This window comes from Microcebus murinus, chromosome 21 (assembly GCF_040939455.1).
Source record: "Microcebus murinus isolate Inina chromosome 21, M.murinus_Inina_mat1.0, whole genome shotgun sequence".
Lineage (NCBI taxonomy): Eukaryota > Metazoa > Chordata > Mammalia > Primates > Cheirogaleidae > Microcebus > Microcebus murinus.
Window position 1 is genome coordinate 4,434,041 of NC_134124.1, and position 19,078 is coordinate 4,453,118.

At 61.3% G+C, this 19,078-nt stretch overlaps 1 protein-coding gene and 1 long non-coding RNA gene across 2 annotated transcripts; both read right to left on the bottom strand.

The window, feature by feature from the left end:
* Window positions 1-7,855: 7,855 nt before the first annotated feature.
* Window positions 7,856-11,422, bottom strand: LOC142863073 (uncharacterized). Its single transcript, XR_012913950.1, has 2 exons — window positions 10,522-11,422; window positions 7,856-8,687 (listed from the first exon to the last, which is right to left on the bottom strand). It is a non-coding gene; the product is annotated as an uncharacterized LOC142863073 (long non-coding RNA).
* A 100-nt stretch (window positions 11,423-11,522) lies between these two features.
* Window positions 11,523-12,894, bottom strand: TIFAB (TIFA inhibitor). The gene has a single exon (XM_075996365.1). The coding sequence runs from the start codon at window positions 12,887-12,889 to the stop codon at window positions 12,311-12,313; it is 579 nt and encodes a 192-aa protein (XP_075852480.1). The 5' UTR covers window positions 12,890-12,894; the 3' UTR covers window positions 11,523-12,310.
* Window positions 12,895-19,078: the final 6,184 nt, after the last annotated feature.

The window sequence follows — 19,078 nt, forward strand, 5'->3', positions numbered from 1 at the left end:
GGCTGGGCCCTTGCTCCATGGGGGACCATAGGAGCAGGGTCATCAGAATGACAGCGGCCACCGCATAAGGTCGCAGGGTCAGCTTGAGCATCCTGGGCATGTTGGGGGCTGGGGCTAAGCCTCCGCCGTGGTGAGCCCCTTTAACAGCCTAGGCCCTCACGTCTCCCTGCCCCTGTTGCCTGGAAAGAGACCTGGGCCCCTCGGGAGGGGCTGGAGCGTAGCTGTGCCCATGTCCTCGGGACTCTGAGTGACACCCTGCTGACCCCTTTAGCTGTAGGATGGGAGAAATGAGTTCTCATGGCTGTTGTGAGTTCCAAGGCTGGGCCCCAAGCGGCCCCTTTAGAAAGGCCCCCTTGTTCTTAGTGGATCACAAATAAATGACGGCCACGGGAGGCCACGTACACTGGGAGGTGGAGGGGGCTAAACTGACACCTCTGAGAACAGGCTGCCTTGTCCCTGGACCCCTGCCTGGGGGGCAGCAAGGCACAGAGCCTGGGTGTCTCCCTCCGTCAAGGGACTGCCTGTCATTCAAGTCCCAGCTTCACTGCCCTCCCCCCCAGAAACCCCTCGTGACCAGGCCAGTCTGAGCTCAGAGCCTTCTAGAAGCTGGATGTGGTCCCCAGCCCCCGGAGGACAGGAGCCAGGCCCCACTCACCCCTTCTCGGCTGTGCAACCCTGCACCCCCTAGCACGCCCAGGCCCTCAGAATGGATCTCAGCGCGTTCTTACTTCATTGCCGTGGACGCAGAATGACGGTTGGAATAGCAGCGGTGGTTTGTGAATTTCGGTTCCTCTTCTAAAACGACTTGCAGATATTTCTGTTGCTTTCTTCCCCTCTCCACTCCCACCTCTTCCTTCTCCTGGACAGGAATTAGGGGACATTAACTCACACCCCCTCCCTCTGCATCTGCCGCTCCTCTTGCGGTCGTCAGAGTGGTTACTTCAGGGGGCGAGCCGCCTCCCAGCCCCCCAGGCCCCAGCAAGCGCCATCAGACCGGCCGCTTGTCACCTTGGAGGAGGGTGGAAAAGGATAACTTCCAAACACCGGGCCCGTGGTGTTGGTCAAGCACTGTGCTGGGCCCTTCATGTGCACCCTGTTTCATCCTCCCAGACACCCCTGTGAGACACGTGATACCCCTCTTTTACAGACAGAAGAAACTGAGGCTGGAAGAGGTTGATCTCTTGCCCAAGGTCACAGAGCTAGTAATTGGTAGAGCCAGGATTCAGACTTCAGCTGTCTGACTCCAAAGTCTAGGCTGCTCTTTGCTCTAAATCCCTCCACTCAACTTCTCTTTTGTCTGCAGAGCTCAAGGAAGTGCTGGTTCTGTTTCTCATCAGCAGGGCCCCGTGCACCCCGCGGAGCAGGGTCTCTGGGCGTTTGCAAGTCATCCCCAGAGGCAAACCTTGGGTGTGCAGAGCCCCGTCTCAGGGTCCAGGACGTCCAGAACCAGCTGGAATCAGAGGCCCACTGGCCCACTGCCCTGCCACATGGAAATGCCATTTGCAGTCAGCAGCTGGAGCTGGAGAGCTGCCTTGAGGTGCAGCGAGTCAAAGGACCACATGGAAATACTTTAGCCTGAGCCGGCGCTGGAGAAGCCCTGGCTCGCAGCCACGAATGGCGGCAGGTCCAATAACGCTGAGCTCTAGGTCTGTGTGTTGCCAACAAGGGAGAGGGCTTTGGAGACTGCCCAGCTCCTCTGGCTCTTGCAAAAGGCCCTGCCTGGTGCTGGGCATGCAGGTAAACAAAAGTTCCTGTTCTCTGTGACAGAAGAGCCTTGATCCCGTGCACGGAGCCTTGATCCCTTGCACTGGTGATGAAATGATCTGCGCTCTGGCTAACTTGGGTAGGGGAGGGGGGGCATCCAGATCAGGGGACCATGGACCCCTGAGGCTGTATGCAAGTTTGTGCGTGTTCCCGTGTGCAAAGAGAAGCAATAGCTTTCCCTGCATTTTTCCAAGGCATCCAAGACCCACAGAAGGCCAAAGACCCCACTACGCAAGAGACTGCAGCAGGAAGGAGTGGATTAAGCCATTCGGCATGTCCAGACATACCAAATCACCCTGGGACAGCGGGTTGGGGGAGATGGGCCACGCTGGTGCAAGCGTGTGAGGACGGGGAATGGGTTCGCAGGTCGAGTCGGCTCTGCGAGCAGAGTGGAGCTCCTCCTGCCCCCGCTCCCGGCGTGACCACACAGGCTGCGAGAGCAGGGCCCGCCTCGGGCCTTCGGGAAGACGGCCTCCTGCAACCTCATCTGTGAACCTCATCTCCAAGCTCAGAGCTTCCTCCCAGGTGGGGCTGCCCCTCGTCAGAGCTCCAATTTCCCCATCAGCTTGGGGCCGTATATCTTCCCCTCCTTTCCACCGGCTGCTTTATAGCTTGCTGGAAACACCTTCCCTTAGCACTTCGAAATGTATCACTTGAAAGCATCTTAACATTAACCAATGTGATTCTTTTTTAATTTGGAGGGGCTTATTTCTCCAAATGGCTTTCCTGATCTCATAGGAGGGCATGCTCCCTAATATTAAACTTTTTTCTTTAAAAAGAGCAAAAACTGACTCACATCTGTTTGATATTTAATTCAAATTGAATGGCAGGACAGGAACAAAATTACACTGCAAAAGGCCGTAAAGCGTGATGTTTAAAAGAGCCAAGCGTACCAAACCTACATGCCAGGAAATCTGAAATGACAAAGGATGGAGGGGCTGTGGCCTGGGCGGTGGGTTCTCCTACCCAGAAGCTGGAGGGATGGTGGCCAAGCCGGAAGAGGGTGGGGGCGGGAGAAGGGCTCACTTTGCGCAGGAGGATTTGTAGGGGCTAGTTTCCAGCCACATGTGAGTTTGGGGTCTGCGGTCTGAGCCTCCACCAGGGGTCCGGATCCAATCTGGAATCCAGTGCTGGTTGCTCCAGGTTCTGGGGGGCAGAGTGGTGGCCTGCCTGGGGCCCTCGGAGGGGCTGCCGGGGAATGCCACCCGCAGCCTGGGTGGCCAGGCGGCACTGCCCTGCTCTGGGTGCGCAGGAGGCATTGAGGCTTGGCTACGGCTGAGAGGAGTGCATGCACCGAAAGCCCCTCTGCTTCCCTCCGGTCAGTCCACCAGGGCAGAGAGGGGCAGCCAGGCTCTGAGAGCTGTGTCTTCCTCCGATCTTAGGGGAAGGAAAGTGGTCTCTAAACACCAGGCATCCCGTCACTGCTCTTGAACTCTGAGAGAGAGACGGAGGTCCCAGGCAAGAAGTGAATGTGCTTCTCTTACCTAATGTTCCCTGTTGGGCGACCTTTTAAGCCAGAGCACCGGGTCCAGGGCGCGAGCACGCCAAGTGTGAACGGTACCTGGTGACATTGGTTAGGCGGGCCCCGATGGTGGCGCCCTGCAACCCTTGCTCAGCCAGAGCCTGTGGGCAGCCGCAGGCTGGCCCTCACCGAGGACACACGGAGGGCTGGGGAGAAGAGCAAGGACTGGAGGCAAATCGACCGCTGCCTCCCCCCACGTTCCAGCTGAGTGGGTCCCGCACACCTCCCCGCCCGGCTGCCTACGCTCCTCCTCCCCAGCACGGAATAGTTGACGTCCTCAAGGTTACGTTGAGCATCTAATGTGATAAATGTAAATGAGTTCACTTTTAGATAGCAAAGATGTTGTGCAAGTGTCTTAGAATGGTCACTCTGACCTCCCCACGGCTTCTGCACAGGTGCCGTCTTCATTTCCGAGGCATTCCCACGCCGGCTGTTTGGTTTCTCTGGCCGGCACTGGAAGCGCGGGAGCCGGGACTTCTCCGTGCGGCGCTGCGCCCGAGCGCTCTCGCGCCGCCTCGTAAGAGCTCGTTGTTAAATGGGTAGGTTGAATTACTCGCTCAGGTGATTAAACTTTAATCCGATTATTATCATTAAACATTACATTGTGTGAGCTTACCGTTAAATCAATTATATTAAATACAAAGTTAATAAATGATTAAAGCTCTCTGCTTCTTAATTATTTTACTGTACTGTGTCTATGCCTTGAGGTTGTTTATGTCTGCCGCGCCGGCACGGTGGACAAGCTGGGCTCCGGCGTGCTCGCCGCGCTCGTCGGCCCAGCTCCATGCTCGGTGACGTCGCTTTGACGCCTCGAAATCGACCCTGGTGGGAGAATTTACACCACGGCAATCTGCAGAGGCCGCAATCAGAGCCGCCTGCCCCAAGACAGCCAGTTGTCACACATTTACCAGCACGTCCCAGACTGCAGAGAGGGACGAAGTAAGGTGTGTGGAGCTGTTGGTGACTCCCGCAGAGTCTTGCGGCCACGCCGACCGTCTTCCTCGCAGCCTTTCTTCGTCAGACTCAGCCGTTCCCGCGTTGGCCGGACGCCCGGTCAGGGTACTTGGCCTTCCCGAGCGCGGACACTCCCTCCTCCGAGGGTCCCTCCTCTGCTCGTTTTCCCCTCAGCTGAGCCAGAACGTTCGCTCCGGCCTGGAAAGCAGGCTGAGAATCTCAGGTGGAAGCATTCGCGCTCTCCCTCTCTCGCTCTCTCTCTTTAAATTTTCTCTTTCTTTGACTCAGGAGAGAGACTCCCGGCTCATAGCTACCTGGTGGTTTTTCTGGCACGTTCTTTACCTGGGGTGCTTGACGGAGCCCAGAGGCGGGTGCGTGTGCGCGCTTGCGCGTGTGTGTGTGTGTGCGCGCGCGCGTGCACACGCGGGGGTGTGTTGGGAAATGGAAGGAGAAGTCAGACCGCATGGGGCTTTCTGACGTTTCAACTTGAATCTGCACAGCTACCACAGACCCCGCAGGCTCGAGGGAAGAGGAGTGCAAAGCGGAAGGAGGGAGCCCTGGGGATTAGCTTCCGACCTCGGCCTCCGAGAGTGTCCACGGGGACTCCCGGTGGTGAGGCCGGGCCTGGATCTGGAAGCCTCTGACATCCCACGCCCAGCCGCCGGCTTCCAGTGCTCGGGGGGCGGCTCTCCAAAGACGGCGGCCGTCTGCGTGTGCTTCTGGGTGGGGGTGGGGTTGGGGGTGGGGGGGCGCCGCACCATGCGGACGGGTACATGTGGCGGCGGGAACCTGCTGGCAGACAGCAGGACGATCTGGGGGTGGGGCCGGCCAGGGCCTGCTGGAATCTGCCGTGGGCTCCTGGGCTCAGCGTCCTGTGGACGCAACGACTCCATTCACTGAGCAAACGACCCACCTTTCTTCGTGCTGGAGCACTTAAAGTGCGGGTCACCTTTCCATCAGAAGCTTGGCTGTGTGCGACTGAGGCTTTCCTCAAAGTTCTGCCCCGCCAGCGCTCTGCTTTCGCCCCACCCAAACTCTTCCCTCCTGCCAGCTCTCCTGCCATTCAGGCAACAGGCCCTTCTGGAGGACCTACTGTGTGCTGAGGTCCTACTGTGCGGGCCCCGGTGGCTGCTGACTCACAGACACGCCCAAGACAGTGCCTGCCACGCACGGGGCTCTGCGGACGGGAGGTCCCAGCAAGCCGACACCTGGAACAGCACGGCCCGCGCACATGGCAGGGCTCGGTTCCTGCCCCTCGATGAGGGAAGGGCCTTTACTTCCACAGGTAACTGCCTAGAAGTCCCGTCTGAGTGTCCCCGCGCCAGCCTGGAGCCAGGAGGGCCTCTGTGGGAGAGAAGCTTTCCGGGGAGGAGCATTTGGGGCCGGGTGGAGGCTCCGGCGGAGGACTGGCGTTACTGAGCACCTGCAGGCACACACAAGCGTGGGTTAGTCTCCACATGCTGCACTCTCGGTCTGCACGTAGGCCAGGCAGGTGCTAACACTGAAGCTCGTTTCACAGACGAGGAAAGGGCAGTTTGGGAGATGAAGGAAGTTTCCAGAGTCCGTGAGTGGAGGGCGGCAGGGATTTGGACCTGGCGGCCTCCTGCAGGCACGTGCCCCTGCTCTGCACCCCGAGAGAGGTGGGGGTTCCTGAAAGCAGAGCGCCTGGGCGGGGCCGTGGGTGCAGACCGGCTCTCCTCTGCCCGCACCATGCGGCACTTGCCCCCCGCTTCCCTTTCTTGCAGATGCTGCGGGTCGAGAGGTGGGGTCGCGGTGACTCGGGGGGGGGGGAGTCCGTGCTTGCCCGTCACCCTCAGGGCCCTGGGTGTCGGAGTCCCCTGCACTGTGGCCTCCGTCCCTCTCTCTGCTGTCGCTATCTGGTGGCCACCCCAGAGCCCCAGGCGAGGCCGAGGGGTGTTGGCGGTCATGGCCGTACTCGCTGTGCTGGACACTTGACTGTCCTCACAGCCACTGCTCTCCCTCCCCCCCCTGCTCTGCACTGCGGGGAGTCCACCCTGCAGGGGCCTTTCTCAGGCGCTGGTCAGCTGCAGCCAAGGAGAGCCGCTGGCGGGAGAGTGGGCTGGGAAGAGGAGAGCGACGTCAGGTGTGTGCACTTTCTCTGTCTCTCTCTCTGTCCCTCTCTCCCTCTCTCTCTGTCCCTCTCTCCCTCTCTCTCTGTCTCTCTCTCCTCCCTCTCTCCCTCTCTCTCTCTGTCTCGGTCTCCCCCTCTCTCTCTCTGTCTCTCTCTGTCTCTCTCTCTCTCTCTCTCTGTCTCTCTCTCCCCCCCTCTGTCTCTCTCTCTGTGTCTCTCTCTGTCTCTGTGTGTCTCTCTCTGTGTCTCTCTCTCTCTCTCTCAGCCTCTCCAGTGGAGTCACCCGAGTCAGCCGCTGTCAACAGCTGCCTGTCCCCTGTGGTTCCAGCTCCCCATGGACAGCCTGTCCCTTGAGGCCAGCTCCCCCTGGGGCTCCCCAGTGGTTCCAACCTGGCCAGACACGTGGCCCCCGTCACACCACCTCCCTGGGCGCCCTGCAGCCCTGGGTGGTGGCCGCTTCCTGCCGATCCCTGAATCGCCTCCCCTACTTGCCTTCTCCATGATCCCAACACTCGCGTGCCCAGTTCCCTGAATTAAAGTTGTTGAATGCTTAGCGCGGTTTTTGTTTCCGGACTGGATCCTGAGAGTGACACCTCCCCTCCCCGTAAACAAGGTGACGTCATAGGGCCCATGTCCCCAGCCCACCTGTAGCCCGTTCTCTGGATGAGTGGCATCCCGACAGCCTGACCTCTCAGAGGAGCAGTCACGGCAGCCCCGTGTCGGGCCGCCTGGCCGAGCTCCCCTCGGACGGCTCCTGCCTCTGCTCTATTCGGAAGCCCCCGGCCCCGCCTGCACGACTCTGCAGGACAGTGGGGCAGCAGCTCCGCCAGGCCTCCCCAGCTTGCTCCCAGCCCCGGCCCTCCGGACGGCCGAGCTCGCGCCTGCGCCGTAGGCCGCGCTGTTGGCAATGCACAGAGAGGATGGGGAGGCGGGGAGGAAAGCAAGCCTGGCACCCCCCACCCCTGCACACAGCCCCTCCCCCACGGGCCTCTCCCTCCTTCCTGGGCTGATCTGACTTGGATTCGAATCTGCCCTTCTCGGACCCTTCCTGGTCGTCCCCACATGCCTGGAGCTGGCGGCTTGCTGCAAGTGCCCCTTACGGAGCGGGCACTGCCGGGGCCTGGGGGCCGTCGTCCCCTGGGAGGGAGAGGCGGAGGAACTGGGGACGGCCGGGGGGGGGGGGCGGCGTCCTCGCCGGGTGTGGGTTTGGGAGGGACGAGCGCCCCTGCCCAGCGTTGCTCTCTAGCCTTTCCAGCTCCTGCGCCTACGACGAGAATCACCAAACTGGGCTGCCGGGATCGTCTGGCTCCCCGCGTCCCCTCGCTTAGGGCGCTTTGCTGCCACCGGAGCGTGAGACTGGGACACACAGGCACGTGGGGGACGTTTATTCCCGGATCGTTGCTTCCCCCCAGCAGGATTAAAGCCGCCCGGCCGTAAAGCGTTTACAGACTCAAAGGCAAGGTAATCGTGCCTTCTCACGGCGGTCGCGGGCAGGGACGCGTGTTTCCAATCAGCTGAGCATGTGACGCAAATGGTAGGTTTTATTTCACCTTAATCCGCCTGCGGGTTCACGGCAAAGGTAAGAGGAGTCCCAGCTCTGCGATGCGAATAGGGTCCGCTCGATCCCGGGGGTCCCCCTGCCGGCTGCGGGGCTGGTCCGTCTGCTCCTCCCGGAGTGTGGGGTGACCTCTGAGGGCCGGTGTGGCCCAGCGGTGGCTGGCGCGTGGGCAGAGTGGCCACGGTGAGGGTGCGGGAGGGAGGACCCGCTCGCCGCGTGGGACTGTGGCGGCAGCAGCCACCGCCGGGTGCCACCAGGCGGAAGCCGAGGAAGAGGAAACAGAGTGGGGGAGCAGCAAGCCCACACGTGGACAGGTGAAAGGAAGCAGGTGGCCCAGCGTGCAGCCCGTGGCAGGGGTGTGGGGGGGAGATGAGTCGTTTACACTGCGAGGGGCTCACCTGCCCCTGCACAGCCCTTGCTGGCCGCAGCCTGGCCGCCCCGTGGGCGGTGGTGGGAAGATCGGTTCTCAGCTCCCGTCTCAGCTCCACTATTGAGACGCCGGGGGGCGTGGAGCCAGCCCCTCAGCTAAGTCTCGCTTTACATGTCCGTGAAGTGACCGTCCATGCGACTGTCACCTTTTTTGAGGTGAAAGGGAAGGGTTTCTTCGATGGCCCGCTGTGGACCGTGAATGCCATTCCTTGGCACTTGCTCCTTTGGGTTAAGCGTCCCCTCTCCAGTCCTCGCTTTGAAGGTACAGATGCCTCTAGCAGGGGGACCTCCGAGCTTCCCATGGCCACGGGGGTCTCTTCACAGGTACACTGAGGCAGGTGTTGCTGGTGTAAGCTCAGGGCAGGGGTCTGCATGGCCGGGAGAGGGGCCTTGAGACTTGGTGGGCAACAGGCCTGGACTCGGTCCAGCTACCAGGCTCCTGACTGCTACTGCTCAGGGCCCCTCCCAGGGTCTCCCTGCAGGGCTGGCCCCTTTGTGCCTCTGTTGGGGGCAGGAAGTGCTGTCTCTCCCTGGCAGGGGCCTTATCAAACCTGTCGGCTTCCTTAGCAGTCGCCATGCAGAAGCCCACACCCCAGGGGGTGCTGCTTGCATTTGGGCTGCACAGGCCCAAGGACCGCGAGGAGGCATCAGCCTTGCTCTGCCCTGGCCGGAGGGTCTGGGCTGCCCCCGGGCCTGCAGGAGGCAGAGATATTTGCCTCTACTTACCGTCAGCCCACAGTTTGTGACCTTGTCACCGCGCTGGCTGACTGGCCCCCGCCACCCACCGAGGGCCTTGCGCCAGCCACGCCTGGCCTGAGAATCCTGGCTCAGCCCCCGGCACCCAAGGTGACTGCGGCCTGGATCACCAGCGCCTCATCCATCTGTCCCTCCATCCTCCGCCCAGCTCTGGGGTGGCCACTGGGAACAAAACCTCCAGCAACCCCCAGCCCTGGTCTGCGAGGAGCTGGAGGTCTCACTGCAATGTGTGCTCAGCCACGGCCAGGACTGTGCTACCTGGTCTGCCGTGGCTTCCTCGCGGCCCTGCTTCCTGCCCGGAGCCCGCGCTGTAGCCGTTCGTGAAGCCTTAGTGCGTCTCCCTGGAGCGGACGCCATGTCTCTTACAGACGCGCCGGGAAGACCCACATTCTTGGAAAAGCAGGGGGATGTGAGGGCTCAAATGCCTTGGAGGGCACAGGGGATGATCTCCAAATTTCCCGGCGCTGTCTCAGAGAATCGTAGTGCCCTGGAGTCTGCCTGAGTGGGATTGGTGTAGCTCCTCCTAGGAGACGTGCGTGTGTGCGTGTGCGTGTAGGTGTAAACCGAGTCCACGTGTCCACACACATTCAGTTCATTCCACAGAACTGGACACAGTGGCTAACCCTGCTAGACACTCCCTGAGTGCCAGGTACGCACCAGGCGCCCAGTTCACCTTTGCGGTGACTCCGTGGAGGGGGCACTGTCACCTTGCCCATTTTCTAGGATAACAAACTGTGGCACCGGGAGATTCAGTCTCCTGTCCAAGGTCACGGAACTAGTAAGTGGGGGAGCAAGAATCCTGACCCCGACAGCCGTCTGACCACAGGGCCCCGCCTTGGAGCCACCAGTGTTCACGAGCGTGGGGATGTCTGTGCACACATGTGTGTGTGCGTGTGTGCATGTGTGCCCAGACATGCGTGTCCCCTCGGCCACACGGGCTGCCCTGTGGTGGGGGCTGGGAGGATGCAGAGGAGATGGCGGGCCAGGCCGTAATGCGTAGTTTGTGGAACGCCTTGGTCTGTGAGGGGTCACTCGCTGCTGCCTTTAGCATCTGTGTGTGACACATAAAGGCAGTTCCGAGACGCGGACCTCGTCAGACCAAAACACCCGCGACTCCCTCTCCTGCCGGCCCTGCCGGCGTCTCCTGTGCTAGGAGTCCTGACTACTGGGCCTTCTGCGGCAAGGGCCAGGTTAAAGTCCCCTCCCGACGCCCATCAGGGCTGAAACAAAACCCTCAGGCAGGGAGTCACGGAGCGCACCAGGAAGCCCCTGGGCTAAGGTGCCCGGTCCCCGCTTAGCTCCGTGTTCGCGGTGAGCCCGCGGGCCTGCACCTGGCAGGTCACGCTCTCGGGTCTCAGGTAGGTAGCCTCAAGGACGGTAGCCGGGCGTGCCAGGCACTGCCCACGTGACTTACATGTGCCGCCGCCTACGACCCTCACAACCTACCAGCTCTGCCCGGTAGGTGCTGCCGTCGTACCCGTTTTCCAGAAGGAGCAACCGAGGCAAGAGCAGGCTGAGGCACTTGCGGAAGGTCACACAGCTGGTGACCGTGTGCTGTCAGGCAAGACGCTTCACCCTTCTGAGCCTCTACTTCCTCATCTGCAAGCGCGGTTGGTGCCATTGTCTGTCTGAGCTGTCACGGGCATTAAATGGGGTGACTCACAGAGCACCCAGCGGGGTGCTGAGCACTCGGAGAGCGCTCCGGACAGGCCAGGCCACTTAGTAACAGCGGTAATGCTCAGCCCGGCTGGAGGAGAGAGGAAAACAGGATGACTATAGCACTGTTCACCGTGGTGACCAAATAATTGAGTGATTCGCTCCTGAGCACCTGTCTTTCCTAAGTACAGCGCAAGCTCCCTGAGGGCGGGGACCTTGTCTGCCTTGTTTGCGGCTGGTTCCTGGGGCTTTGCACACGCCTGGCAGGGCAGGTGCTTGGTGCAAGTTGTTGAGTGAATGAGTGAGGGGCTGCTTGGGGGTCCCAAGGGCTCTTCCCAGCGCTGGCCAGGCCCTCCCTGACAGCCCTCGCTCTCCTCTGCCTTGTGCCGTGGTCTGAGCGTACTTGCCTTGTTGCTTATTGGAAAGGAAGGGCAGGCCCGGGCTTGCACGCGCTGTCTTCCTCATGGGGAAGATGCTCAGGGCCTGCGAGGGAAGGTGACCTCCCTGTAGCCTGCCCTGGGTGCCCTTTTAGGGCCGGGCCCTCAGCGGCGCTCAGGGTCTGGGATGGTGGCGACCATCTGCACGGGTAGGTCCCTCCCTCCATCACGCAGGGTGGACACTCCTTCTGAACCACGCTGGCCCATGGCAGGGTGGTGTGGCGAGTGCTTGCTTGTGCTCTGCTCCTGCGGCTCCCTGGGCAAATTCTCCTTCCCTTGGCCGGCCTACCCCCCGCCCCCAGCCCACTACTTGGAAAGACTCCACCCCCCCCCCCCATCGCCACATGACCCTCCCTGAGTGAAATCACTGCTGGGCTGGATTCTAGCACGACCTTCCACCGCAGCCCCACGTTCCCTGGAGACCTTCGCCGTCAGGTCAGCCCAGGCTTCGGTCCAGAAGTGACAGAGGACGGGAAAACATGAGGACGAGGAAGATGAGGCCCAGCTCCCAGGCTCAGGAACCCCCGAGCTCTGCCTGCTTCCTTTCCGGAGACGTGGCCCCCACCTTTCCAGTTTCCCCTTACACCTCTCCCAGGCCTCCCGCCCGCCTCTGCGTGACGACGTGGCCTGCACGCGGCCGCCTGGGGCTCGGGGAATCCCGCTGGCTGTGCCAGCTTAATGAAATACTTGCTGTTTATGAAACACAGGCTGCCCTAAGCCCCCAGCGCCTGTGGGTATTTGGAAGCCGGAGGCGAGCCCGAGCCCCCACAGGCGTAATTGCTACGTGTGTCCACGCGTTCCTGCCGCAACCTCAAATGCCCGCTCCTGAGCGGCGCACAAAATGAGCAACATAAAGTAACTCCTAGTCAGACAAGACGGGGAGACGTGGGGAGCGCTGAGAGAGGCTCCCCAGAACCCCGCAGGGCCTCTGAAAGTATATGAGGTTCCCACTCCCTTGCATAGCGCTGGCCACGGCGGGTGCCTCTCCGCCCCGGCTGCGCGGCGTCTGCAGAATCGGTCCGTCGTGCGCTCTCGTGTCAACCACGCGTGATGCAGCTCAGAGAGCTCCAGTCCGGTTTCAGCAGAGCCTTGCTCTCACGGCTGGGCTGGCAGAGCGCACCGTCTGGGGGCTCCCTCGGGAGCTATATTTCTGGCCCTGCTCCAGGGCCGGGCTGGGGAGGGCTGTCCCGAGTGTGGGGAGGGCTGTGGGGAAAGCCCAGGTGGCCCGGAGCCTGCTCGCCCGAACCTGGGGCAGGCTGCTCCTGGGGGAGCCCTTCCCATTCGTCGGTCTCCTCCGCCTCGGCTCTGCAGATTAGGGGCGAGGGGCTGAGGTGGAAGCAGCAGACAAAAGCCGTGAGGGAGGTGCCTTCCTCCACGCGGACCACCATCTGAACGCCGGAGAAGCAGACCCTGGTGACGGGGCTCAGGGGCACCTGCTCCAGGTAGCTCAGCCGCAGGCCATTGACCCACACACGGCCCTTGCGGCTCAGGCACTTGAGGCAGAAGGCCAGCAGGGCGCGGCCCTTCTCCAGGTAGGGCTCCAGGGACAGGTGTCGGCGGGACAGGTGGGGGAGCTGCAGCCGCAGGTGGGCGTCCCGCCCCCGCCCGACGAGCAGCCGGCTGGTGTCGTGCTGCAGCCGCGGCGGGACGTTGGCAAAGGCGGCCGGGCAGAGCGAGGGGTGGTGCAGGCTCACCTGCAGGACCGTGAGGCGCCGCTCCATGGATCAGAGCCTGGGAAGGAGGGAGTCAGACACACAGGCTCAGCTGGAGCCAGACACACCTCTGCGGCTCCCTGAGCCCAGACGTGCTTGCCCGCCTCAGGGACCCCTGGCGGCATCTAGCCAAACAGAGCCACATGCCCGTGGATTTGATCATTCTGCCCCAGCCAGGGTGGAGCCAAGGCTGGAACTGGCGTGGAAGGACGGGACCCCTGGTCCGAGCACGAGCTCAGTTGTTCCCACACCGCGAGGGGGACGTGCCACACACCCGCTCTGACTTGTGGCTCTCTGTAGCACAGATGTGTCCATCCTCGTCTATGCAAGGGATGAGGCGTATGGGCTGGTGGGGTGGGGTTCTGGTGATCTCTTGGTCATTTGCAGACGATGTGGCCCTGTCTCACGGGGAAGGAAGGGCAGACCGGCTACACCTTCCTTGCACCTGACAGTCACCCAACAAATGCTTGTGAGCCCTCCTTGGAGCCAGGCACCGTGCCAGCTGCCGGGGAGAAGCAGATGCAAGGGAGACCAGGCCCTCACTCTCGGGAGCACCCAGCTGGTGGAGGAGGTAGGTGCTCCTGGCATCAGGTGGCATGGAGGGACACGGAAGAAGGAAGCCTAGCCTTGTCCTGGGCACTGGAAAAGCTGCCTGGAGACCCTAACAAAGAATAGAAACAGCTCACACATTCCAAGTGCTTCCTACGGCCACTCACAAGAAGGCCACTTATGGTGGTCAGCTTTGCTCCTGCATGGATTGGGGACAACTGTCTGCCACATCCACCAACCCCATGTGGCCCAGGTCCTGCCACCACCTTCACCAGGAGCCAAGGGCAGAGCAGATTTGCGTAACTAATTATGCACTTTCTTGGCGCCATGATTTTGCTCACATTATTTTCTCTGCTAAGGACACATTTTCCATCCCAAACTCTGTGTCCAAATACGGCTCCTCTTTCAAGGCTTGGTTCAAAGGTTACTTCTATGAAGCTCCTTCCCCTGGGGAAGGTGGCCTTTCTCTGCCCTCTGACCTCCACAGTAGGGAGAATGCACTCCCCCCCCCCCCCAGGAGCTGGGCCAGCACCTCCTTCAGCCCATCTCTGCATCACAAGCCAGAGTCTGTGGGCCCTGGTCGTGTCCCAGGGAGGGCCGGGCGTGGGCTGAGCTGCCCTGCTGCCCTACGTCCCACTGCCCGGGACAGACAGCTCATGGGGCCTCAGTAAGCACCTGGGGCACACTTGCCAAGTAGCTAAATGAGAAGAAGCCCACGCACATGGGGAAATCAAGTCCAGGTAGACCACGAATGGGAATCTGGACCGTAAAGGCTGTGGGATAGGAAGCCTATCACGGGCGGTGTAGACCCGATGTCCCTCCTAGTCCAGAATCCTCTGCCCCTCCTGCCTTTGGATGCAGTAGATTAAGGGCTGGTGTTGGAAACCTTGTAGTCCGAAAGGGACTGCTGGGCCCCCCAAGGGGTCCCCTTTTCCCACGTGCACAGACACATACTTGCCTCTGCCCACACTCCCACTCCGGCCCCAGCCTGCAGAGAACCTCTTTTTTGTTTGTTTGTATTTTTGAGACAGAGTCTCACTCTGTTGCCCAGGCTAGAGTGAGTGCCGTGGCATCAGCCTAGCTCACAGCAACCTCAAACTCCTGGGCTCAAGCGATCCTCCTGCCTCAGCCTCCCGAGTAGCTGGGACTATAGGCATGCGCCGCCATGCCCCGCTCATTTTTTCTATATATATTAGTTGGCCAATTAATTTCTTTTCTATTTATAGTAGAGACAGGGTCTTGCTCTTGCTCAGGTTTTAAACTCCTGACCTCGAGCAATCTGCCCGCCTTGGTCTCCCAAAGTGCTAGGATTACAGACGTGAGCCACCACGCCCGGCCCAATTCATTTCTTTCTATTTTTTTTAGTAGAGATGGGGTCTCACTCTTGCTCAGGCTGGTCTCGAACTCCTGAGCTCAAACAATCCGGCTGCCCTGGCTTCCCGGAGTGCTGGGATTACAGGCGTGAGCACCTACACTGGGCCAGAAAGCCTCTTCTCGAGGTGCGGGCTTAGGCTGAGCCAGGACAGCTGAGCCGGGCATCCGTGCCCTCAGGCCTGGCCGGGAGCTCAGAGTTCACGCCTAGAAACCATTCCTGTGGGCCGGGGACCTTGACAGAATCCCTCGGACAGAAAGACTCACTGCTGCCCGGCATGACCTTACTCTGCTCCTCTGAGCTACGCCCGTCCAGTCCCTGAGACACGTCTTGTGTCTCTTGGATCCCAGCTGATCCGGGGTCACAGACACCCAGCCCACTAATCCTGCCTCTGGGACGAGGCAGAGGAAGGCACTCTGGGCGTGTCTGGCCAGGGACCCCCCTCAGCCCCCCAGGCTTCCCCTCTCCTGTGGTTCAGGCCCTGACCTCCACCTACCTTGTCGCGGGCACATGTGGCTCCAGCCCTGCAGCTGAGCGCTCCGGGGAGCGAGCGGGCCGGCTGCGGAGGGCGGGGAGGGCTTTTATAGCCGGGGTTCATGATGCATCAGAACACTCATCAGTTTTGTTGCTTTCTTCCTTGTTCACTTTAGGAAAGAAAATGAAAGTAGCTTGTCACCGCAGAAGTGCAATCCTGCCGCTGAGAGGTTGAGAGCTCCCCTGGGATCCCTTCGGAGAGGGGCTCCTGCGGGGTGCTGCTCCCTCCTGGGTTTCAGTTCTGCCGTCTCTGCGGCCCCATCCCCGGGGGCCTTGAGACCTGCACACAGATACCCACAGAATGCCTGTCCCCCTGCCAGTACAATGGGGGCAAAAGCAGCCCAGGCATGTCAGCGGTGAATGTGAGCCCTTTTGGACAGAGGGCTACTGGGGGTGGGAAGCCCCCACTGCGTGTGGGAGACTGAGGGGTGCGTCCTTGTGCTCCGCTGGGCAGGGCCGGCCAAGGAAGCTGCAGGCAGCGGGGCAGCCGCTCGAGTGGGGCTGGGGAGAGAATGGCCACTCACGGAAGGAGGCCTCTCTGCAGGAGGACAGCGAGAGGCTGTCCGTCCCTTGGACGCTTGCCCCGCACTGTGGCTCTGGCTGCCCTGCAAGTGACCGATATTGCGATGGCGCCAACCTGTCACATGGCCCATAGACCCACCAGTGTGTTCACATCTGCTCCATTACCCACCAGCCTGCCGAGGTGACGAAAGACCCATGCCCACTTACATAGGGGGCAATTAAGGCCCAAAGAAGGGCAGTGCTGGGCCCAAAGTCCTGGAAGGAGTCATTGGCATGACCCTTTCTTTCCCCCACCAAACCCCGTCAACCCTGGGCCTTGTGCCGGGTGCACGGGTGAGTTGTGCGGGCTGGGCCCCCCCATCCCCGACCTGCCTCCCCACCCCCAGGCCCACTGCGTGCTCCTCCTCGTGGGTGACCCCTCTAGGTATCTGCCCAGGCCCCTTCACCTGCTTCCTCTATTCTGAGCATTTAGGCCCCCAAACTCTAGTTGGTTGCTTAGGAACTAAGGGGAAAACAGAGAACTCTGACAGTGTTCAGCCATCCCTGCCTGACCCAGCCAGTGTGACGCCACCACTGGGGCCCCCAGGAAACCAGCCCCCCAGCGCAGGGACTGTGCCTGTCCCCGGGGCGAACGGGCATGGACGCGGGCTCCTGCCCGTCCTCCCCACGTCTCTGAGCCCAGCTTGCCCAGAGCCGTGCCAGATGAGGGGGAGGTCTGCCCCCAGGAAGGGGGAGCCGGGGTCACACTCCAGATGTCAGCACTGCCACTGGGAGCCTGGGGAGACCCGGGCACGGAGAGTCGTTGCTACAGAAGGGCACAGGTGGCAGAGGCTCTGCGCCAGCTCAGAGCCCTACGGCCAGACCAGCGAGGCGGCTGCTCGGCCGCCAAGTGTCTGGGCTCTGGCGTCAGCCACGTCTGGTTCAGGTTCTCTCTCGGTAACCGTCCCGCCCGGGCAAATCTTTTCACCTCTTTGAGCCTCAGATTTTCCAACTGTAAAATGGGAATAGTAAAAGCACCTATTTGGAAGGACTATTGTGAGAATTCAGGGGGCAAAAAAAGCCAGTGAGTGGGGGGAGGGGGTGGGAGAGGGGGAGGGGAGGGCGGGCTGGCCCCCAGAGCGGCTGGAGGTTTGGTGGCAGGACCGAGCAGGACAGAAGTCTGAAGCTCAGTGAAATCCTCCGCCATGGCTTCCGTGTCTCCCACTGCCTTTTCCGAATCTTTCCCCCATCCCGGGACTCTGGGTCCTCCTGGTGCTGGGGGAGGGGGCAGAAGCTCAGGTCGCAGCGAAAACCCTCTCCTGACGATTCTGGAGGACTTGCTGTGTCTCCTCCTCAGGAACCCGGTGGGGCGGGAGTGCCCTAAGGAGCAGGTCTAAGGGCAGCACTCAGGCATGTCGATTGCCTGGTGAGGGAGGACGGCCGTGGGCGGGCTGGGCGGCCAGCCTTGGGCCCAGGCCTCCGGCCAGCACCGTGCCCCACGCAGGGCAGGCAGCTGCACCTCCCGGACGGATGGACGGATGGATAACGGAAGCCCGGATGGCCATGCTGAGATGCTTCGAGGGCTGCAAAGGCACACGGGGCTGAGCCTGCTGAGCCAAAGCTGGCTGGCCATGTTCCGGGGCCTTTCCTCTCGTTGGTCTGTGCAGCCCACAGACCGCCTGGCCTGCAGAATGTCCCCAGCCATGGGACAGGGCCTTCTCCTGAGGGTCCCCATGCACACTGGCCTTCCAGTCGGGACAAGACCCCAGTGGGCCTCAGACACTGCTGCCCACCAGCAGGGCAGGGCAGTGGGCAGAAGCCCGGCGGGGGCCACCTCTAGATGTGACCTCAGGCAAGTCCTATCTCCTCTCCAGGCCTTCGTGTCTTCCCTTGGCAATGGGACACCCCATGGGAAGGAAGCTGCCGCAGTGAGGAGAGGGCTGTGTCTGTGCCCACGGCCCTAGCATGACCAGAGGTTCCCTGCTCATTTGAGTCAGAGCGTTTCCCAGCAAGAAAGAGAACTGAAACAGCCAGGGGATCCACTGGCCGGGGGAGGCCCTGTCCAGGCCGCCTCTTCCAAGAGCCCGCAGGCGCGGCTGGGGGAGGGGGTGCCCGGCTGTTGGCTCTCCGGATGCAGATGGGGCTGGGAGTCCCACGCCTGAGAGCCGGGAGGTTGAGAACAGGGGAAGTGCTGGTTTCTCTCTGCGTGGCCCCCTGGCCGGGACAGCCTCTGGGGAGCTGTCGGGCGTCTGGTGTTGGGACACTGGGGCGTGCTCCATCAGCGAGCAAATGTCCCCATCACATGCTCCAGGGATCCAGGGCGAACTCAGGGTCAGCCTCCCCAGACATTCCCCGAAACACGCCTACGGGGGTTTCCCCGGCGTGGGGGCGGTGAGGATTCCCGCGTCAGGCAGACTCAGGTCTGAAGCTTGGCTCCTGCGTGGGACAACTGTGTGACCTCCAGCAAGTTCTGCGGCTTCTCAGAACCTCCGCTTTGTGCTTTGTATAATGGGGACGATTTGCTGGTGTTGCAAAGGCTGAATGAGATGCGTGCAAAGTGCCAAGCACGAGGCAGGAGGTGCTAGGTGAGAGCTGCGCTTAGTAGAACCCTGTGAGGTCGGAGTGAGGTGGAGCCTGGCAGGGAGGCCGCAGGAGGAGGCGGACAGTCTGCACAAACCCTCAGTTCCCAGACGGCCCCCGTTGTCGCTTAAAGCGAGCAGAGTTTTGGAGTTGAATTCTTAACGTGCATGAGTTTCACATAAATCCCATTTAAATTATACTGAAGTACAGGGGGTGCTCTAGGAGGAGTCTCCAGGTTTCTGCTGGGCCATGGACCCTTGGCGTAGGAGAAGACTATCCGTCTTACAGATGAGTAAACTGGGGCTGAGAGCAGTTAGTTGGCTTGCTCGGGGTCATGCATCTAGGAAACATCAGAACCAGGATTTGAATCCAATCTGCGGGACTACTGGGTGTCACCATGAAGTTTTCATGCTGCATGGGTGGTGACTCTCGAGTCGCCCTGCTGCCCAGCCTTCTCCAGGCATCCAGGGCCTGCTTCCAGCCCTCCCAAACTCACGTGGCCGTCCCCAGGCATCCTGATGGCCTGTGGCCGCCAGGTGGCAGCATCCCTAAACCCAGTCACCTGCTCTTCAAGGAGGAAAGGGAAGGACAGTTTGAAACCTTGGGGAAGCCACCATGGGGAGGGGAGAGGGCAGGGGAGGAGGAGGGTTCCTTGCTTCTCT

Coding starts and splice junctions, on each gene's coding strand:
- TIFAB (XM_075996365.1), bottom strand. CDS start 12,889: ATGGAGCGGCGCCTCACGGTCCTGCAGGTGAGCCTGCACCACCCCTCG.